The sequence below is a fragment of the Ambystoma mexicanum genome, chromosome 12, assembly GCF_040938575.1.
Source record: "Ambystoma mexicanum isolate Mex_15411 chromosome 12, UKY_AmexF1_1, whole genome shotgun sequence".
NCBI lineage: Eukaryota > Metazoa > Chordata > Amphibia > Caudata > Ambystomatidae > Ambystoma > Ambystoma mexicanum.
In genome coordinates, this window is record NC_090936.1 from 1,095,125,751 (window position 1) to 1,095,145,541 (window position 19,791).

Sequence of the window (19,791 nt, forward strand, 5' to 3'; positions counted from 1 at the left end):
CAACACTATACTTGAAAGTACACCAGACCCAAGTATAGACCTTATTTGGAACACCTAACAGTAGTTCTAGGGAAGTCAAAACCTTGTTATACACATTTAGTATAGGCCAAGCCTATTCTTTGGAAGTAAAAGACCAATGGTTACTTTTTAGATTACTTGTGGTAATACAAGGACAGTAGGCCCTTCCAGTTGTACAGTAACTCTTGGAACAAATCACATAAACAGTCAACTGGACAATATACTTTTGGTGAATAGTGAAAAACTTATTCCAGGTGCAGTAAAAACCTATAACTACTTTGATCATAACACACAGTTATACCAGGTGAGCAAAACCTAATGGATGTAATATACAATTACAGATGCTTTGGAAATCGGGGAACCCCAGATGGAGATAAGCAATAACTCTTGTAACTTGTTTTGGATGGCACACAGCTAACACAAGGTAAGTAAAACCCACTTACTTTAACTTCACAATGAAGGGGAAAAGTAAAACCCAATGTCACACTTTACTGAATAGATAATTCTAGGTAGGCAACAACCTAATGTAGACTTATTAAAGACAGGCTAGCAGCAAGTCAGGGGAAGCAAGACCCAGTTGGGGGACACTCATACAGTTATCCTAACAGGACTAACCTGGTGATACCAACAGTTGGAGGACACTCATACAATTACCCTTCAGGAATAATCTGGTGAAACCAACACATTACTTTTGTAAAGAGGCACAACCTAATCACAGGAGAGTAAAATACCTTCACATCTACTTTCTTTTAGACTGACAAAACAGTGGCTAAGGAAGGAAAGATGTTAACCATACTTTTAAGAATAGTGCATCACACATCCAAGATCAGTAAGAACTTTTGTAACTGTTCACTCTTAGAATTACAGTTACCAACCAACTCTTTACAAGTAAGTAAAAACACTTGATTTCTTTTCTAGGCAGAAGTCCCAATCCCTTCAAAGTCTTTTCCCTTAGAGCATGAGTGTTCTCAGTGGCAGAAGGGGGGTCACTAGGACTAGTGACCAACAGGCAGTGTTAGAATAAGTTCTTTAGTAGCAAAAGCCAGAGTTTCCTTAGGAAAACTGGGCAAACAAGTGAGTACTTTACTTCTAGGGCTAGAAGAGGGTCCAGGGGCTTCACAGAAGACACCCCAGCAGGATTCTAGCAGTGGGACTGGGTGTACTGGACGAGGGACCTCCCAATCACAGAAAACACCCCAGGACTACACAGAAATCCCAACAGGCTTAAGGTAAGTATATACCCAAGCCAACACAGTACCTCAGCAATGAAGAAGAGATTGCAGCAGGAGAACTTCAGGGACTGCAGCCAAATACCCGGTCACTGGATTCCTTGTCCTGGAGACTGAACACAAGACCTCAGAAGGGCCTTTGCAGCAGGGATCGATGAAGAAGGCTCTAGGCAAGATTTTTCTCGCGGCTGAATGCGGTTCTGCGGGTTTGGGGCCTTTTCAAGGAGCACAGATAAAGACAGAAAATCGCGGTTGAATTCTCGTCGTTTAAAAGGTCCAGCACTCTTGTGAGGGGACTTTTTGGACTCGATTCATGTCTCTGGAGATAGACCAAGATGCCCACGAAGTTTCAGCGAGATTCGGAATTCGGAAGACCGTGCACCGCACAGTGGCAGGAGGTGCCAGGGTATTGGGGTATTGCAAGAACGCAAGGTCGCAGGAACCCGTGGGATGGCTCAAAATGCAGGTCGTCTTGAGTCTAGTGGGTCTCACCAGGCTCTGGGTTCGGGTCGTCGTTTTCGGAGACCCCAGGTCGATCGGAAGGAAGGGCTTCAGCAGGCTCCGGTTACAAAGCAGGCTCTCCTGCCGCTGGAAATCATTCCCGCCGCTTTTCCTTCGTCATCCTCTTCGGTTTTCGGTTCCAGTGGTCGACATGACTTCAGCTTCCAGGTTTCCAGTATTTATCAGGAACTGCAACACAACCTCTGCATTCTCTCCCCGCATTTTACAAGAAAGGGGCGTTTGGCTGTCCAATCAGGACAGCCAACCCCCCACTGGGATTTGGCCCAGTTGAAGGAAGACCTAGGACAAAGGAGGGGGAAGTTTGGGACCCCTCCCCCACTTCCTGTGCTTACAGACTGACTGGAGCCTGGGCGGGGTGTCCAGGGGACTCCCGCCGAAGACAAAACTCAAACAAAGGATTTTCCCGCCCTGGATGTCAGGGGAAGGAACAAGAAACGACAAGAAACACTAAAATGGCAGAAAAAGAAGACAGGGGCCATTTTGGTAAAAATGAGCACCCTTAGGTGCCTTTACTGCAGCTGTGATTACAGCACGCGGTAAAGGTGCACCAAATTAGTAAAAGGTATCACTGCCACCAGCCATTAAAGGTAAGCTTGTCACTGTAACAGAATTGTTACAGTTTAAATGTGAAAGGGGATACATTGTATCTCCCCAGCACTCCACATAAGGTGGGGTGTGCTGGTTTCACAGAATAAGATGTAAAAGGGATCCGAAGATCCTTTCTACCCTTGGGAACTGTAGTTCACTCAATGTTAGCACAAGAAAGTTAAATGGGGAGCCCCTAGGGCAACCCAGCAACAACAAGCACTTATTGCCAATAAGTTGTTAGACATGATAACTTTAAAAAGACACTATGGAGAGTCTTAAAAATGACACCCATAAAAAAAGTTAAAGACAGGTGAGTGTGGAAAAAGGTTCCCACTCACTGAGGTATTAATGGAAAATATCTCACTAGAAAAGCAAAAAGTTCTGGAGTTGAACCAGGCAAGGAAGATTTACCAGCCCTGTGGAAATCTTACCTAACACCATGTCGTGGTCTGACCACGTGACGGGAATTATGGTAGCTTCGGACATTGCCGCAGTGAGGTCTGAGGTTAGGTATACATAATCTATTCTGGAGAATGTTGCATGCGGTGCTGAGAAAAAGGTAAAGCCAGTTCGATTGGGAATCATGTATCTCCATGCGTCGGTGAGATTGTAGGCATCCATCATGTCCGCAGCAGGCGGGCGTCGAGAGCCTGATGAGGGGGGCGAAGAAGAATGGCCTGCTTGTCTGTCCTGATTCAGGTCCATCCACGTGTTTAGATCGCCCCCTAGTATTACTTCTCCCTCAGCTTCGCTCATGACTTTCGGGATCATTTGCTGTAGAAATCTATATTGTCCCGTGTTGGGCGCGTACATTGAAGCAAGGGTAATGACGGTGCCTTGTATCTTGCCCACTAATACTAGTGCTCTGCCACTCACGTCACTCTATGACTTTAGGGGCTCAAATTGGATTGTTTTATTAACTAGAATGCCGACTCCTGCTTTCTTTAGTGGGCCGGAGCCCCACAATTCCGTGCCTAGTATGGCGTATAGGACCTTCCTCTCTTCTCCTTTCTCGTTTACTATATCAGGTTTCCTGTAAAAAGAGTATGTCTAGTTTCGCCCTCTTAAACTCTCTGGATACAAGCAACCTTTTGGTGGGGGAATGAAGTCCTTTGACATTCAGCGTGCCAGTTTTGAGGGTGCCATGCCAGTCACTTGGTCCGTTGTAGATTAGTGCCATGTTCATAGAAATTGTTTGTCACGTCATACTGCCCATTGCAGGAAATTGCCACGGTGAAAGCAGTGTGGTAGCTGCTTTCAGTTAACTGAGGCTTTAAGATTAGGTGTGCCCTTTCCCTCCCCACACCCCTCTGGGTATTAAACATCATACCCATAGTCCCCAGTTTCAGCTGTCGGTCCCTCATTTCCTTCATGGGGATTTGTGTCCTAGTTAGATGGCGTCCGAGTTGGATCAGGTGTATACAGCCGGTCTACTGTCGGACCACTAGTGAGGGTCGTAACCGCACGACCCCGACCACTACTATCATCTGTATAACATTCTGAGCCCCCGCTCCCCCCTTTTTCATTTCGTTTTGTGTCCCGGTCTTAACAACTTATTAACAAACAAAAATAGCTGCAACTGTGAACTAGTAAGTGAAATGATACGTGCAGTTTTTAGAGTTCATCTCCACTGGCTGCTCGTTTCTGCGTTTCGGATGGTGTTTTCATCATATGTCAGAGCAGACCTGACCACTGTACCGGTCTCTGAAGTGCAAGTAGCCACCAAGAAATGGCGTGGAGGCATATGATGCTCTGATAAGGAACCTGTATATGCCATTTCATTTGCTACTGTCTGGTGTGTCGTTCGGTCGCCCTAGATCCCTTGACCCTTTTTCTTCTCGGGCCCTGGGGTCCGCCTCTCGCTCTGTTTTGTAGTGATTCCTCCTGCATTTCGTCACTTGGGTCGGTCTCGAGCAGGTCTGCGATACACTCCCGGATGTCCTCTTCCGAGCGGAGGATTACCTTCCTACTTCCGTGCTCGAACGTGAGGGAGAAGGGTATCCCCATCAGTATCTGGTCCCTTGTTCTTTTAGCCATTTCATTAGGGGGCGACAGAGGCGCCACAAGGCCAGAGTGAGCGAGGATAGATCTTGAAAGATGGTTATCTGGGCTCCACCAAGGGTGAGAGCATCACAGGACCTGGCCTTCGCGAGTATCTTGGCTCTGTCTTGGTATTTATGAAATCTGGCAAGGACGGATCTCGGGCCACCTGGAGGACCTCCAGCTCTATGTAGTCTCTCTATTGTTGGCCCTTTATGTCGGTGTCGGAAGCGGCCTCTCACAGCGCAGTTCTGGGTACCCTGTGTTCAATACGAGGTGCGGCTTGACACGACTTCCTTGTTCGTGTACACACGTTCTCTCCACGCCGCAGGGTCCTTTCCTCTAACGGAACGCGGAGCGGCGGTGGAGCGACGGAGGAGCGACTGGTTTGACACGGATGCTGCCGAATTTCGTGGCAGCAGACGAGTGACTGCATGACGAGTTACTGCGTGGTCCTCGGTCCCCCTACGCCCACGGGAGCTGCTGTGTAGGCGGAGTGGCGAAAGGACGGGGACTGTGACCACGAATCCGGCGAGGGGAGTCCCGGAGCTGAATAAGGAGGCGGGGTACTGTGCTCTCTCCTGCCGACTCCCATACACACGGAATCTGGTGATACAGCATCACGAGGGCTTTGCTGTGAATATTGGAGGTGAGTGGTGAGCTGTGAGGCATATCCCTGGGGTAGCACCTTACGCTCTCTGCATCTGATCCTCATATAGTTACCATTGAGGCTCATTGGTCACTATGCTCGCGTCTGTCAGCATAGTAAAATCAGAGTGCCAGCTGTGATAATACAATAATCTGGTGTAGAGTTTCTGCGCCCTATTAACCTCCAGCTGAGCGCAAACCTTCACCTACCTTGATCAGTGGGGCTTTCGTAGGAGTTTTGTTGGATCCCATACTCATACCTCGTGACCATTTTTTGTTAAATTTGCGTAGTGGGTCCAGTGCTGCCCAACATACGCAATCGGGCCTCAAGGTCATACGCACAGGAGACTGTGGGCTTAGGCCTTTGATCCTGGGCGTGTTGTGTTATTGTGAGTGTTGAGCAATCTCTCTGGCCCCAGGTGAGAGGGACTGCCTGGATAACGGTGGCCAATCCCTACCCCTTTCCTCAGGGGTAAAGGGGTTGATAATCCTTCTCCAGTAGTCGCTATACCTTTTTCTTGATATTGTCCCTCGTGATATCTTAGTGCGGAGGGCGCTAACTTGTGAAAACCCGTATGCCTCCGAAGAAGAGAACTACACAGTCAAAGTACAACCTTAGAGGAACCAAGGGAATGGAGACAGCTAAGAGTCCTTCGAACAATCCTACCGTGCGGGTAAAACCCATAAAGAAAGCTAAGAACGACATACCTGCGGACCAGGGAATGATCACTGAGTTTTTTCCACAAAGCCCACTTCCTGAAACTAATTCTACCACGATTGAGGAAGCCTTGGTTCTCGTGCCCTCTAATGTAGGGTCCTTATGTGCCTCTAATTACGATGACATTGACAATAATTCATTATTGGAACTATGTCTTAATATTCAAAGGAAAATGACTCCTGCCCCAGGATCGATACCTACCAACATGGACTGCGCCAATGCTAATAAGCAGAGAAATACTCCATTTGTATCCCCTGCTCCAGTTGAATCCATGGGCAGACTATCAGCATCACCAAATTTGGCGATGGCTTCTATGGAAGACAGCCCCATGCCTGGCTGATACCTATCCGGGAGCGACAGAGATTGCTGAGATCCAGTCCTCAGTTGCATCACTGCAATTTGCCCTTAAGGTCTTACTGAAAATGACGGGGAAAATTCTGGATAATTCAAATGCCCTAACCTTAGAGATGGCCGCGAGAGAGAAAGTAGAGGGTACTGCTGAAGTTGATCAATCAGCAGAGTCCAATCTATCGGAAGCCATAAAACTGGCGGACGTAAGTGAAGAACATCATTCTGAAGAGCTACAAAGCCCGGGGATGGAGACAGACAAAGAAAACGAAGAACCATTCTTTTCGCGTAAGCAACGCAGAATGGCCAGGAGGGCAGCAGGGATTAAAAGAGCTAAAGAAATGGCCATCTCCAAGTCTGTTAAGGAATCCGCTGGACACCCCTCAAAGAAAGCCAAAAAACGGGCAGCCAGAGCAAAGAAAAGGAAGAACAGTGGTGAGGGCTGCTTGACTAGTTGGCTAATATCTGACAGAGAAAAAATGATTGAGCCTGAGGAGGTGGAGGATATATGTGAGGAGGAGAATCCGAGTGAAGGGCCGGAGATTGTGGACAAGGACAACCTCGGGAGTCCATTAGAGTTATCAGCAACATCTATCATAACTCGTCCCACCGAATCTACATCTACCATGGAAGGAAATCGTATATGTCTTATAAAGAATTTATATCTAAGTGAAAACTCAAAATGGCTCTCTCGCTCAGAATTGTTAATTAGACTGAGCTATGTGCCACAACTGAGGGCACTCAAGTCAGACGATTTCCAATTCGTGGAACCACTAAAAGGCCCTAATCCTCAGGTCTCAGCATTGCATTGTAAGTTCCTATCTACCGCAACATTGCTAAGGAACTATAAGACCAAATTGAAAGCGGTTGATGCCGATCTCAATGAACCAGACCTAAGACAACTGCCCGCTAAGACAGACCTGACAGCTGAAACCAACCCCCGCCCCAATTTCTCTGAAGGAAAAAATGTGGACATTTCAGACATACAACAACCATTAAAATGGCTTGCGGATTCACTACCTGAAGTGCTGCTAAAGCAATGAGATATGTCTATCCTGTCCTGGAACTGTAGGGGTTTTGCTCATTTGTTGTCAACTGAGGGCTCTATTAAGATTTTAGATAAACATAGTTGTTTTTGCCTTCAAGAAACTTGGGCAGTGGAGCCATTGATTTTGGATGGCTTTGTCATTTATCAAATGGCAGCTAATAAAGGTACAAAGGGAAGACCCTATGGCGGACTTCTCATAGGGGTGTCTAACATGTTTGGTTCTAAATTAGTGAAAACTGATTGTCCCAGTAATTTGATGGCAGTTGAGGTCGACTATAATAACCAGACAGGAATGGATCACTTTCTACTAGGTAGTCTATATAACCCCCCAGGTGCACTAATAAGAGAACAACTCCAGGAGGCCTTACATAATCTATTGGTTACCTGGCTGCTAAAACTTGGGAACACTGGGGTAATAGTGGTTGGAGACTTCAACTGCCACATGAGCGGTAACATAGGGAAGTCCTATAACCATAAGTTAAAAGCTAAAAATTATATGCAACACACCAAAAAAAATGATCCCGAAGGCCAAGGATGGAAACATTTGTTTGACCTATGGGACATTGAAATGCTTAATGGTAAAACTGTGAGCGACTCTCCAGGTAATTATAGCTGGTCCAATGGCATTTCAAGAAGTACCATAGACTACATTTTTGTTTCCCCTAGTCTGTATGAGATAGTGGAGGATATGCAAATAACCCCTAATGAGTGGAGTGATCATGCTACACTCATATGCAAATTGAATATCGGGACAAAAGTCCCTCCTAGTATTAACATGGGTAACATCGTGCCAAATAAAGCTGGCACTAGGATCAGCTGGTCAGATAAAAATGTCGCTCTTGCTGTGGCAGCTTTGGCTAACATTGATCTAAATTTGTTATCGAACTTCCAGGAGATGTCGAGCGACGCCATTGAATACTGGATCTGCACCTTTGCTGAGAAACATGTGGTCTGTCGTATGGGGTCTATGATTAGCTGCGGTAGGGAAAAGCCACCCTTTGACATAGCTATGAGAAACCTGAAGAGAGAGCGTAGAGTGGAACTCCGGCTGGCCAAGAGACAAGCTTACCCTTCAGACATATATTTTATTAAGGTTAGGAGCGTCAAAAACAAACATAGAGCTATGATCAAGGCCAAACGGAAATTAGACAAAATCATGGCCTGGCAAAGATTAGTAAACACGATCAGTACAGGCAAAACGCGTAATATCTGGGCTCTGTTGGGTGATGCGCGCGGTACTGTACAAGGCAAATTAGCTAACCCTATTAATGCTGAAACATGGATAGCTTTCCTCGAAAATAGGAATTCCAAGGCAGACACAGAGGAACCCCATACATTGATCAATAGGCCGTCAAACCCTCCATTTAATGTGACATATCAAATGGTGCTGAATACAATCTCAGAATTAAAATCCTCCCGAGCCCCGGGCGCAAATGGCCTAGCAAATATTGTGATGAAGGCGCATCCTGAATTCTGGGCATGCCTGTTAGCTATAATGTTTAAAAAGATCTTAAAAGAAGGGAGAATACCCCGATCCTGGCAAACAGCGGTGCTCATACCAGTCTTCAAGAAGGGTAATCGAGCGGATCCTAGCAATTATAGACTGCTCTCAATGCTGGATGTCACGGGCAAAATATTTGCCTCTCTCCTTCTAAAGGAGCTGCAGCTCTGGGTAGAGCAATCTGATATACTCTGCAAATTCCAGAGTGGCTTTAGGCAAGGGTATTCTACGGCACACAACATCATGGTGCTGGACCTTCTGAGAACACGAGCCAGATCAGGAGGGCAACCACCACTATATGCCCTCTATATAAACTTTTCGGCGGCATTTGACTCTATTCCAAGAGAGGCCCTCTGGCGGAAGTTAAAAGCAATGGGTTGCCCGGAGGGCCTGACCTATTATCTCAGACTACTCCATCAGAACACATCTGCTAAAGTAAAATTAGATCAGGAAGGACACACTACTAGAAGTGTGCTCCAAAATAGGGGGGTCAAACCAGGTTGTGTCACGGCCCCGCTGATCTATAATATGTACGTACATGACATCCCGTCTGTCCTGTCCTGGCATATGCGGACGACCTGGTTATACTGGACCACACTGTTAGTGGGCTTCGAAGGTCGGCCATCGCTCTGTGGGAATACGCTGAGAGGAACGGCCTCAAAATTAATCTGGAAAAAACTAAGGCAATGAGATTTACCAACAAGAACACCACTCGTGTACAGCTCAGAGTTGGTTCAGATACCATTGCCTATTCTCCTCATTACCGCTATCTAGGTATAGAATTTGAGAGTATCGGCGACTATGGACTCTGCAAGCAGTCACGCAATGTAAAGGCAACCCAACTGACTGCACTGTTCCATAGATTCACACTAAATCAGGGGGGGATTTACCATCTGGGGCACGAGACAACTGTACGTGCAGGTATTATCCCCTATGATCACCTATGGTCTAGAAGCCCTCCTCAACTCTGACCTGAAATGGCTGCAGGTGATTGAGGGGAAATTTTGGCGCGCTATCCTGGGCCTACCACCGGGAATTCCAATGGCAATATTAAGACTGGAAATGGGGCTGACCTCATTGAAAGCGATAGTACTAAAAAAGCGAGCCCTACTCTGACTGAGAATGAGGGATGAGACTAAGAATGGGCTACTCAAGGCGGTCTACCTAGAGATTTCGAAGGATAAATCCTCGTGCCCCTTGAAGGAGCAAATGTCTAAATTCCTGATGACCATTGGGTGGCAAATTAGGGAGGGCAGTGTAACTGTAGAAATGCAAAGGGCTCTGGTCAAACGCATAGAGCTCTGGGATTGGCTGGAGAATTACGCTCATCTCCAGAAGCTGAAAAGCTATCAGTTTGTCCAGTATAGACTGTATAACTACAAAAATCTGCAGAGCTATCTCAATTTATGCCCGGATAGGAGACTTAGACGTTTTATATTACTTCTAAGGCTAGAACAACTACCTACTTTAATGATAACAGGCAGAAGAGACATGATCCCCCCCCAGAATTACGGCTTTGCCGGTTATGTAAAGGAGTGAATCAGCTAGAAACGGCCAGACATGTATTGACTGAATGTCACAAAATGTCAAGTACCATAAACCTTGGCTTGGGTCAGCTTGTGCATAACCAAGGTTACATTAAAGAGGAGCTATTTTGGCATCACTGTATTAACTCCAACAGTGTAAGGCTCCTGATGGCACTGTACAATGTTTGGCTGAAGGTGGAAATAAGACTTAATATAACAATATAGGAGGATATAAAGAGGAGTTGATGTATAGCCATCGTTGAAATCCATGAGGGGCTGTTGGCCAATACAGGCCCCTATTTATATAGGAATTGTAACAATACTGAAATTAGATTGATATTCCATCTGAAACTCTTATTGGAGAATATGCGGTAGGATGTGGTAAGATCTGGTTCCAGAACTATTGTAAATGTGAATCTAAAATGAAGCGGTTTTATATGGTTTTTAGGAAATGTATATTTAGAGAATTTAATGTATTCTTTTTCTTGGTAATTTCTTATGCAATGTTTTTGTTAATTATTGATGTTTTTCTCATTATAATTTTGTTCTTACTTAAGGTATATTTTATGTGTAAAGTTTCATTGTAAACTAAGTCACAATAAATTATTATTATTATTGTTGGTTCATCTATGTTCTCGTCTGCAGCTAGGATTCTAATGATGTCATGGACAGTTTGTTTGAGATCTTCCTCTGTCTCCCCTTCACGTTCCGGAATGCCGAAGAACCGTAGGTTATTTCTCCTTTCTCTATTTTCTAAATCATCGATTTTCAGGCCAATTTCGTCTTCCCTCTTCTCTATATTGCGCATTCTGAGGTCTAGTTGGGTTTCAAGTGTATCTATTGAGGCTTGATTGTTTTCAACCCCCTCCAGTCTTTCTTCAATTTTGTCCACTCTCTGGGTCATCTTGTCCATTTTGCTGCCGAGATTCGCACCCATGTTACAGATTTCACTCAGGGGGGCAGCGATGTCCCCCTTCGTGGCTGCCGCTCCCGTCTCCACTGACATTGTGGTGTTCGTGTCCGGTGGGTTGTATGTGTACCTGACCAACTTGCTTTGGCTGTTCATATGGTGCTTGAGTGCGAAGAGGCACACGCCCCAGGGGTGGGGGCCCTACCGTCTGCACTGGGTCGATGTAGGATTCTCAGACTGCGTAATGGGACACCGCCTTAGGAGTCCGGGGTGTTGGAAGCGTGGTGATGGGAGGAGGCACACGCCCTGGAACCAGGGGCCGTACCCTCCACTTGCGTCGGCTTCTTACCCTGAGATCGCTGTACCTTCAGTGGGGGGTCTGATGCATGGACCGGGCTCGATGGCGGGCTCAGAGGCAGTTGCGGTGGACGGGTCCTGCGACGGGGAGCACAAGCTTTGGAGAGGCTCAGAGGGACACCCTTACAGGTATTCGGCCCATGCTCATGATGATCCGCCTGCGTGGCTCTTAGGGGTGTTATTAACTGATTGTCACACGGAGGAGGGCACACGCCCCACACGTGGGGGCCCAACCCTCCGCGTGGCCCTCTGTCCAGGGGCCTGCTTCTCGCGGTTCGTGACATAGTACTCCATAATGTGTCCACACAGGGTTCGTTTCTTCGGGCTCGAGCACAGGGACACAGACCGTGGCTTGTGGGGTTATGGTCCGGTCAGGGCGGGCCAGATCTGATTTGTAGCACTCCTGCCCAAAGAGCACCTTATATGGGAGCCAGGAGGTTTCAGTGGCTATGCTCTTGTCTTTACCTCCTGGGGAGGTGGTGCGGTTGTGGACCCCCTCGTTGGGATAGTGGGGAAGGGGGAGATCCTTTATCCCAAGTGCAGTACTGGGTGTGGCACGCGGCGAGTTGCGTTGGGGGGCTGGTCCCCATAGCCTATGCCGTGGCTGTGCTTGGGGGACAGGAAAGGAGCTTGGTGGCACTGGACAAGGCTCTTGGGCCTGCAAATCACTGGTCTTCCGGGGGGTAGGTGGCATAGGGTGTTTACTCTGTGGTGGCGCTTCTCCTGTGCAGGGGAGGGGCAGGTGCCGCCTCCGTCATCGGCAGGCAAGAGACAAGGTCCTGTTCAACCCGCAGCCCGCCCGTGGCTGCACCTTCGGTCAGGTGCGGAGAGCATAAGGGGCCCTCCCCTCTGCAGAGAGGGCCTCGGAAGGCACCCCGTAGTGAGGCAAGGCCTGTGGGGTGCGGGGGGCACTCACCGGGTGTATTGCGCAGCTCCTCTCAGCGGGGTGCCGGCCGGCTCAACGGGGAGTATGCACGGAGCTCCCCGAAACTCCCCGACCAGCTCCGCCCGAGTCCGTAATACGGGCAATGGAGCGGAAAGCGCCCGGGAAGGCCGCAATGAGGTCCTCCACTCTCTGCGAGTAGATGGCGGGAGGTCTCGTCTCTCCCAGAGTCTGCGGCAGTGTCCCGGTCGGGAGCGGAGAACAGAGGAAGCCCCCCCCCCTGCAGCGAGGGCCTTGGAAGGCACTTTGGGGGAGGCGAGTCCGCGGTATTAGCCTGGGACCGCTTGACGTTCCGGGGGAGGAGCAGGGGGGGCACTCACCGCGGCCTGCACTGTGCAGTTCCTCTCAATCGGGTGCCGGGCATCGAGTTCTGTCCAAGTCCGCAATAGGGGCAATGGAGCGGGAAGGTCCTCGGTCTCCGCGAGTAGCTGGTGGGAGGTACCGCTGCCTCAAGTTTTGTGCTGGCGCCGGCGGCGGCCTGGTCACTGCGCGTGTCTCGGAGAGGGGAGGCTCACATCGTCGGTCTTTTCTCCTGGTTAAATCCACCATTTTGCGCCGGAGTTTCAATCATCCAGTGGAGGATCGGTTCACACTGCTGGGGGTGTCAATATGATGCCCGGGGGGGGGTCAAAAAACGGGGGCTCAGGTCACTTTTGGGGCCCGTGGGCTCAGAGCTCACACGGATGTGTTGCTCATCCGTGCGCCCCCTGGTGGCCGATATGTTTTCTCTTTTTAATGTATTAAAGTATTCTGCTTTGGGTAGGAAGTTAAATGTTATTAACAAAAACAGAAAACGTTCATGCAGTGAAAGGCTACATGTATTTCAGTTTTATAGTATGTTTTTGGAGAGGTTTTACTTTCATTGTTGTATCTCTATGGGGGACAAGGTTGTTGATTGTTGCACTTTTCTAACACTATTGTACATTTTTAAAAAAATAAAACACATGTTCATTTCAGGCCAAATAAAGTAGATCCACAACTACCAATGTAATGCAAATGCTAACTACGGATACCTCTTACTCCGGACCGGTTTCAAATGAGGAAGGGCTTGTCGTTGAAGTTCCAGCATCCACCTACAACATAGTAATTGTTTTGATACAGATGTAAAAGCAAAATTAAAAAGAAAACATCAGATGCAGACGATGGTCTACATTGAGAGAAATTCCTTCACAACACTGTGTGCCAATATCTATCATTATATGTAATCTTCAATTTGTTTAAATTCAAAGTAGGCCACATTGCATGTATTGTTAAGTCGCATATAAAGGATTTGTATAAAATAACTACTTGATAGGTGAGTGTTGTTGTTGACTCCTGAATAGTGATCGATGATGAAACTTGCTCCTTTATTTTATGTATATAATCAAAAAAGAGTCCAATTGAAAAGGTACATTAGTATTATAAATTCTACCATATTGAACGCTCAAAAAAACATTACTATGTGGCCTGGCCTCACCATTGGGATAATCAACGTGTCTGTTGAGGTTTCCTCATTGGTGAACATCTGTACTTCCATCAGTGAGCTCTACATAAAGTAAGACATGCTAACCAACGCATTTTAAAATAATTAAGGGAAAGGTGGGATAGACAAAGTCTAAAGTGAAAATGATTAAAAATACAGCATTGAGTCACGAGCGCAACTTGTGTAATATAACATTGATGTAAATATTCCCCAAAAAGTGAAAAACGCTCATATTACCTTTTACACACACTAATTCATTAGATTGCAAAAATCATTTAGAAGGCATGCACTCTTTCTCTATACCAACATACATAACAAATTCATTGTCCACTACTCACCGGAGCCAGCGCATTGGAACTGCATTGGGAAGTAATTTGCGAAGGCATTTGTGGCAACGCCTTTTATTGTAGTGACATATTGTCTGAGAAGTGCATGCTGCAGACGCAGAATCGATTTCCCCTCACGTCTTCCAAGACATCCTTGGCTCTGCTTTCCATTTCAGACAATGGAAATCTGCAATTTGTCGAAATCCTTTGGTAATACATGCAGGACAGTTCCAGGAGTTTTGGCATGGCTCACAGTAGGGCAATAAAAAGATGATATATGAAGGCATTCTTGAAATGTCTGTAAAATCTGTTAAAATAAATAATAACATTAATAAAGTATCACTGTGAGCAAAGCAACAATCACATAGCCTTGTTTGTAAACTTTGTTTGAAATTTAAAAAAAAACTCTATAACCATGTCTAATTATCACAGCAATCAAATTTGTCTGAACTCATTGTTATACCGCAAATTGTAACGTATTACTAGGCCATTCAATAAAGTTTCAGCCACCGAAAGAAAACATGGACTACGAAGCATTGCAATCTAATACAGTGCTCTGCACTGAAATGTGCTAATTCCAGAGATAAGAATACATAAAATGTTCGATAATGGTGAACTCTTTGAGATAAATTGAAATTAGAATACGGTGTGCATTGGGTATAAATTAATCGAAACTTTCGGAGCAGCAATCGATGAAACTGTAGAACAAAATAGTTGACAAACCCTTACTTGGACAAACAGATGAGGCGAGGTAACAAGTAGATCGATAGAGATATACCTTATGGATTGCAGAGATGTTCCCTAGTGAACTATCAAGGTTTTTATAAAGGCTTAGAAAAGTGGGCGTGTATGTGAATTTGTGGCGTGTTCATTGAGACCGACCAAGCCATGATGCCAAAGTTTGACATCCTCCTACCCATCCACCCAGCCCCGTTGGTAGCGCACAGTCATATGTGCAAACTGCCATTAATACTGAAGGGGGAGGTATGGGCGTGACACGAGCGCAAATCGCCAGAAACAATGTTCAAGGGATACATAAATATGTTGATTGCAGGGACAGGGTCTTCAAAGGGGAGTCTGGAGAACAACGGTTCCGGGGAGGCCATGTGGACAGTGGTTGCAGTGCGATAAACCACTAAGGTGTTTGCCACCATGAGCGTCCTCATGCACCCAGCCCCCTCAGGAGCATGCGGTCATAGGTCCGAACTGCCATTGATACTGGAGGTGATGGATGGGCATGAGGAAAGCACAAAAGGCCATCAAATGTCTTTCATGACCCTCCTAGACGGTTGGACATGTGGTTCACTTACTGAAAAATTCAAACTACTATTCATAATAACTTTTTTTTTTTTAATTTACTTTGGTAATGTAGAAGGCACAAACAAACTTCAAATTGTATTGATGCGGTTGCGGTACTGTGTGTAAAAAAATCACTTGTACTGTCCGCTAACACTAGTGAATTTCACGTGAATGGCCCGAACGACGCAGGCAGGTATTACTCGTCGAACGCGGCATCCAAGTCTTCCATGAATCCACCATTTAAATGCACAATAGGCCACAAGCCTGTACCACCTGTGAAAGTGAAACAAAATATTTTACTGGAATGAACCAGACAACTGTACTTATTTATTTTGAAACACCCCCTGAATTCGATTGCATTGTTACCCTTAAAAATGTATCTTTCAGAATAAAGTGATTTGAAGTATCGAAAAATTACAAATGTGAACGCCCATTGAAGCAAGAACAGTTTGGGACCTAAGGAAATATTGTTTTTACGTTCAAAGTGAAAGAAATGTAATTGTTTGTAGGTTACATCTAGTGATGAATACTCTGGTTTTACATTAGTACGAGAAAAGTATTCAAATTACAGAAAAGAGAAATGTATTCAAATTACAGAAAAAAACATTAGTTGATCGGAAGTTACAATGATGTAAGAGAACAACATCAAATGTTGGCAGTCTCAATTGTCAAACATGCATCAGATCTAGAGTAAACGTAATCATTACTTGGATTATGAGGGAAAACTGTTGCTCGAAGTTTGTGCATAAGGACCATCATCATCCGCAACACAGATCTTGTGACGCAGGCTGCCCTGAAGTCATGCAGCTCTTTAACACATAGCAGTGATGTGTGCTATGTGTAGGCCAAACATCCAGAGTTTTCTCAGCAGCAGCAGTTATCTACCTCGTTTGGCATAACTTAGCAACCATCTCAGGAACATTAAGTGGAAACGTCTACCATGCGATTGGCTTCATGCTCCGGTGATTGATCACCATCTGATTCCCCATTGTTTCCGCTTTGCTCTCTTTCACTTAATTCCTCATCTGAATATTCAGGCTCGTAGTGGTATGGCTATGTGATTGCCATAGTTCCTGATTATTGAATAAGTACAAAATTAACAGTCAGAAAAATATGAATGTGTTCGTTGGTTTTCAAGAACTACTGTTAAAGAAGAAGAGAACCACTGCCATGTTACAAAAACCCATAGTTCAGAGACTTGAATAATAGGCACAAACTATGAACATCTGCATTCATACATGTAAAAAATAAGCCTTGTAAAATATGGTTTGACAAAGACGTTTGCACATAATATAAGAAATGTTTAAATAAAAAGCAACTACTGAGTTCAATCAGTACAGATAGTGCAAGTACCAGTTTGCAGGGTGTTAAACTATGTAGATTGCTGAACAGAGCAGTAACAAGTAATGGAGGCTCGAAACAAAATACACTGACGTGAAGGAGACAAACTCCAATGTAGTGTGATCAGAAAGGGTTTGTTTACACTTTTCAAGGAACGAGGCATCTTGGCATTTCCATGGAGACACATCAATAGATTGCGCACTGAGGACATTGACATGAGCCGTGCATTGGCGTTGTGAAAAGGGGCGTACGCGTCTAGTGATGTCAGTATGAGGGGGCGGGCAATTTATATTCTTGCCGCCAGGGCATTTGAAATTAGGGCGATGTATAAACGGATAAGATTAGCACAAGATGGCGGCGCCCAACATGTTTTCGCATGTGTAAATGTGAGGAAAACTAAGATAAGATGCATTGTACATTTTCTTAAGATCGATTGCAGTATGCTTAAAAATACATGCCTGATCGATTGGGATAATAATATTTCTGAGCAAACTTGCCCTTTAGGACCCCAGTGGAGTGTGTGACGTATGAGCTAGCATTGGAAGCAATTATGACGGTCAGTTCCTCTAGAGCTATAGGGCCGAATGGATTAAGTAATCAGGTTTTTATGAGTTTGACAATGCTTGGTTTGTTACCTGTTTAATGGCTGACCTCTTAAGTACTCCCTACTCATAAAAACATGAGCAAAATGATCCATCTAAAGGGAGTGAAATTATCCGTCTTATTTAGGCCATTGATGATTATGGATGCAGATCAGAAAATATTTGCTTCTGTGTTGTCACACCTACAGTCTTGGGTAACTAAGAGTGGGAGACTAAAAATAATATTAGGTGGGAGTAAAATTATGAATGGTTTTATTGTAAGACTTTTACAAGATCTTGCATGGAGTAATAATTATGACCATGTTTGTCGCCTCCATTGATCTCTCGGTTGCTTCTGACTCTGTCAATAGGTATTTATTATTGCATAAATGAGCTAGCTGGGGGATCCTTGAGGGTTTATTGAAACTGCTTGTTTGTTGCATGGTCATTCTAATATCCAGGTTAGGCTGGATAACCAAGGTTCATTGTCTGAGAGAATTTACACAGATACAGGACTGAGGCAGGGATGCATTCTTGTTCCCTGCCTCTTAAACTGTACCGATCAGACATGTAAGATTAATCCTTGGCTGCCTTTGCATGTCCCAAGACTGATGATTTTAAATATTGTTGGATGGCCTACGCTGATGACATTCTTATGCGATTGTACCCAGCGTGGCCACCAAAGACTGATCTCTGCATTTGCCCTTAATGCTGCAAAACAATTTTGAAGCATTAATGAAGAGATTTAGATTCCTCAAATTTTAACTTGAAGAGCTCTTGGTATTTAAATAAGGAGAAACTTAAAATTGCAGCAATTTATTTATTTAGGTTTCCCTATTTGTAATAAACCTTTTAAATTGAGAAATATGGAATACTCCAGGAACAAGGCTGAAGGACTTCGATCACAAATGAGAATGATGTATAAAAAATATTGTACATATTCAGCCCGGCTACTAGTGTGCTTCTATGAAGGTAAAGTCGTACCAAAAAGGACTCCTGGTACTAAAATGATACAGCCTTGGGTTTTAGCGAAATGTGAATTTTAGGACACTCTTGTCTGGAGAAAGGCTTTAAATGTATCCAGCTGTGTGCCAATGACCTGTATCAGATAAAAACTGGGTCTGTATGCTCTCTCTACAAGAGTTAGGTGGAAATATCTGTTTGATGTATACATTTTCCACACCTCCGGCTAACTCATTATATGAAGATACGTCAAGAATCGAACTGTATCACAATATGTTAAAATATGTACAGAAACTATGGAGAATTTGGGTTTTACATTTGCAGAACATAATTAGGGTGGCTGCCTCAAATCTGCCCACCAGGCTTGATTTTATAAATTCATCTCAACAGTCCTGAAAACCTTCCTCTTCTGCTATGATAAGTGGGAGTTGTGCGTGTTTTATTGTCATATTAGTGGTACCAAGCAGCAGTTGATTTTTTGTGGGCACTATACAAATTGTAACTCCATTCTAAAGACCTCTACTTTTATTATACAAGTCTTTATACACTCTTGGGACCTGTTGTATCATTTGCAGGTTTGCACTATACATTGTTCATCGATCACTCAGATCTGCTTATGGTCATCTTTTAGTGTAGAGCTTTTTGACAAGTAAAATTATCCTCGCTTTTTCAGCTTAGACAACCATTCTCTGGAAATTAACTTAGCGACCTTAAGACGATGATAAATTATCTTTTATTTCATAAACTCTTAGACGCATCTGTGTAATATCTAGAAGTTCTACTTTTGATGGCCATACACCATAATCTTTTAAGCTCAGTACAGCACCATATTGATTTTTGTGGAGCTAACGTTTGCGCTTTACTATAATTTCACATGTCCAGTCCTGTGGTCAACAAGGTAATAACATAAATGGGTCTGGGAAAATTCACCCTCAACAATAAGTAAGGAATGTGACACCAACCTGTAAATGTATTACAAGAATGAATAGCTCCGAATACCGGGTAGGACTTAAAATGCCCTACTGCCCATGATCTCCTCCCATAAAAGCATAAGAATAAACTTGTTGGAGTCTGTCCGTGGGTTCTTTATAAGCTTTCTTACATCATAAGGGCTCAATCAAAATGGCCACACCCTTTAAACATGCTATTACTGATATTGTGTTAGCAGCATTTGTGTTTTCTATTTGTTGTATTTATTGTGTGAGAACAGAAAGACTGATGTGAATGATCTGCTATTGCAGGCCAATGACGAGGAAGCTGAAAGAAATGAATTGTTGGACCCTGAAATAATTGAGGTAATTTACAGTGGGACACCAGTTGACTGTCCGACCACACTCACCTATGCTCTCTAACCCTCTCCCCTGCATAGCAGTCTATTTGGTTTAATAGATATGATTGCACTGCATAAACCCACAAAATATAT

At 44.8% G+C, this 19,791-nt stretch overlaps 1 protein-coding gene across 7 annotated transcripts in view; it reads left to right on the forward strand.

The window, feature by feature from the left end:
* TASOR2 (transcription activation suppressor family member 2) overlaps positions 1-19,791 on the forward strand; it is a 1,665,218-nt gene that overhangs the window by 800,301 nt on the left and 845,126 nt on the right. For all 7 annotated transcript variants that reach the window (XM_069629643.1, XM_069629647.1, XM_069629648.1 and 4 more), the window contains one exon: positions 19,610-19,663. In XM_069629643.1, coding sequence (XP_069485744.1) covers positions 19,610-19,663 — 54 coding nt within the window. The remainder of the gene's footprint in view (positions 1-19,609; positions 19,664-19,791) is intronic.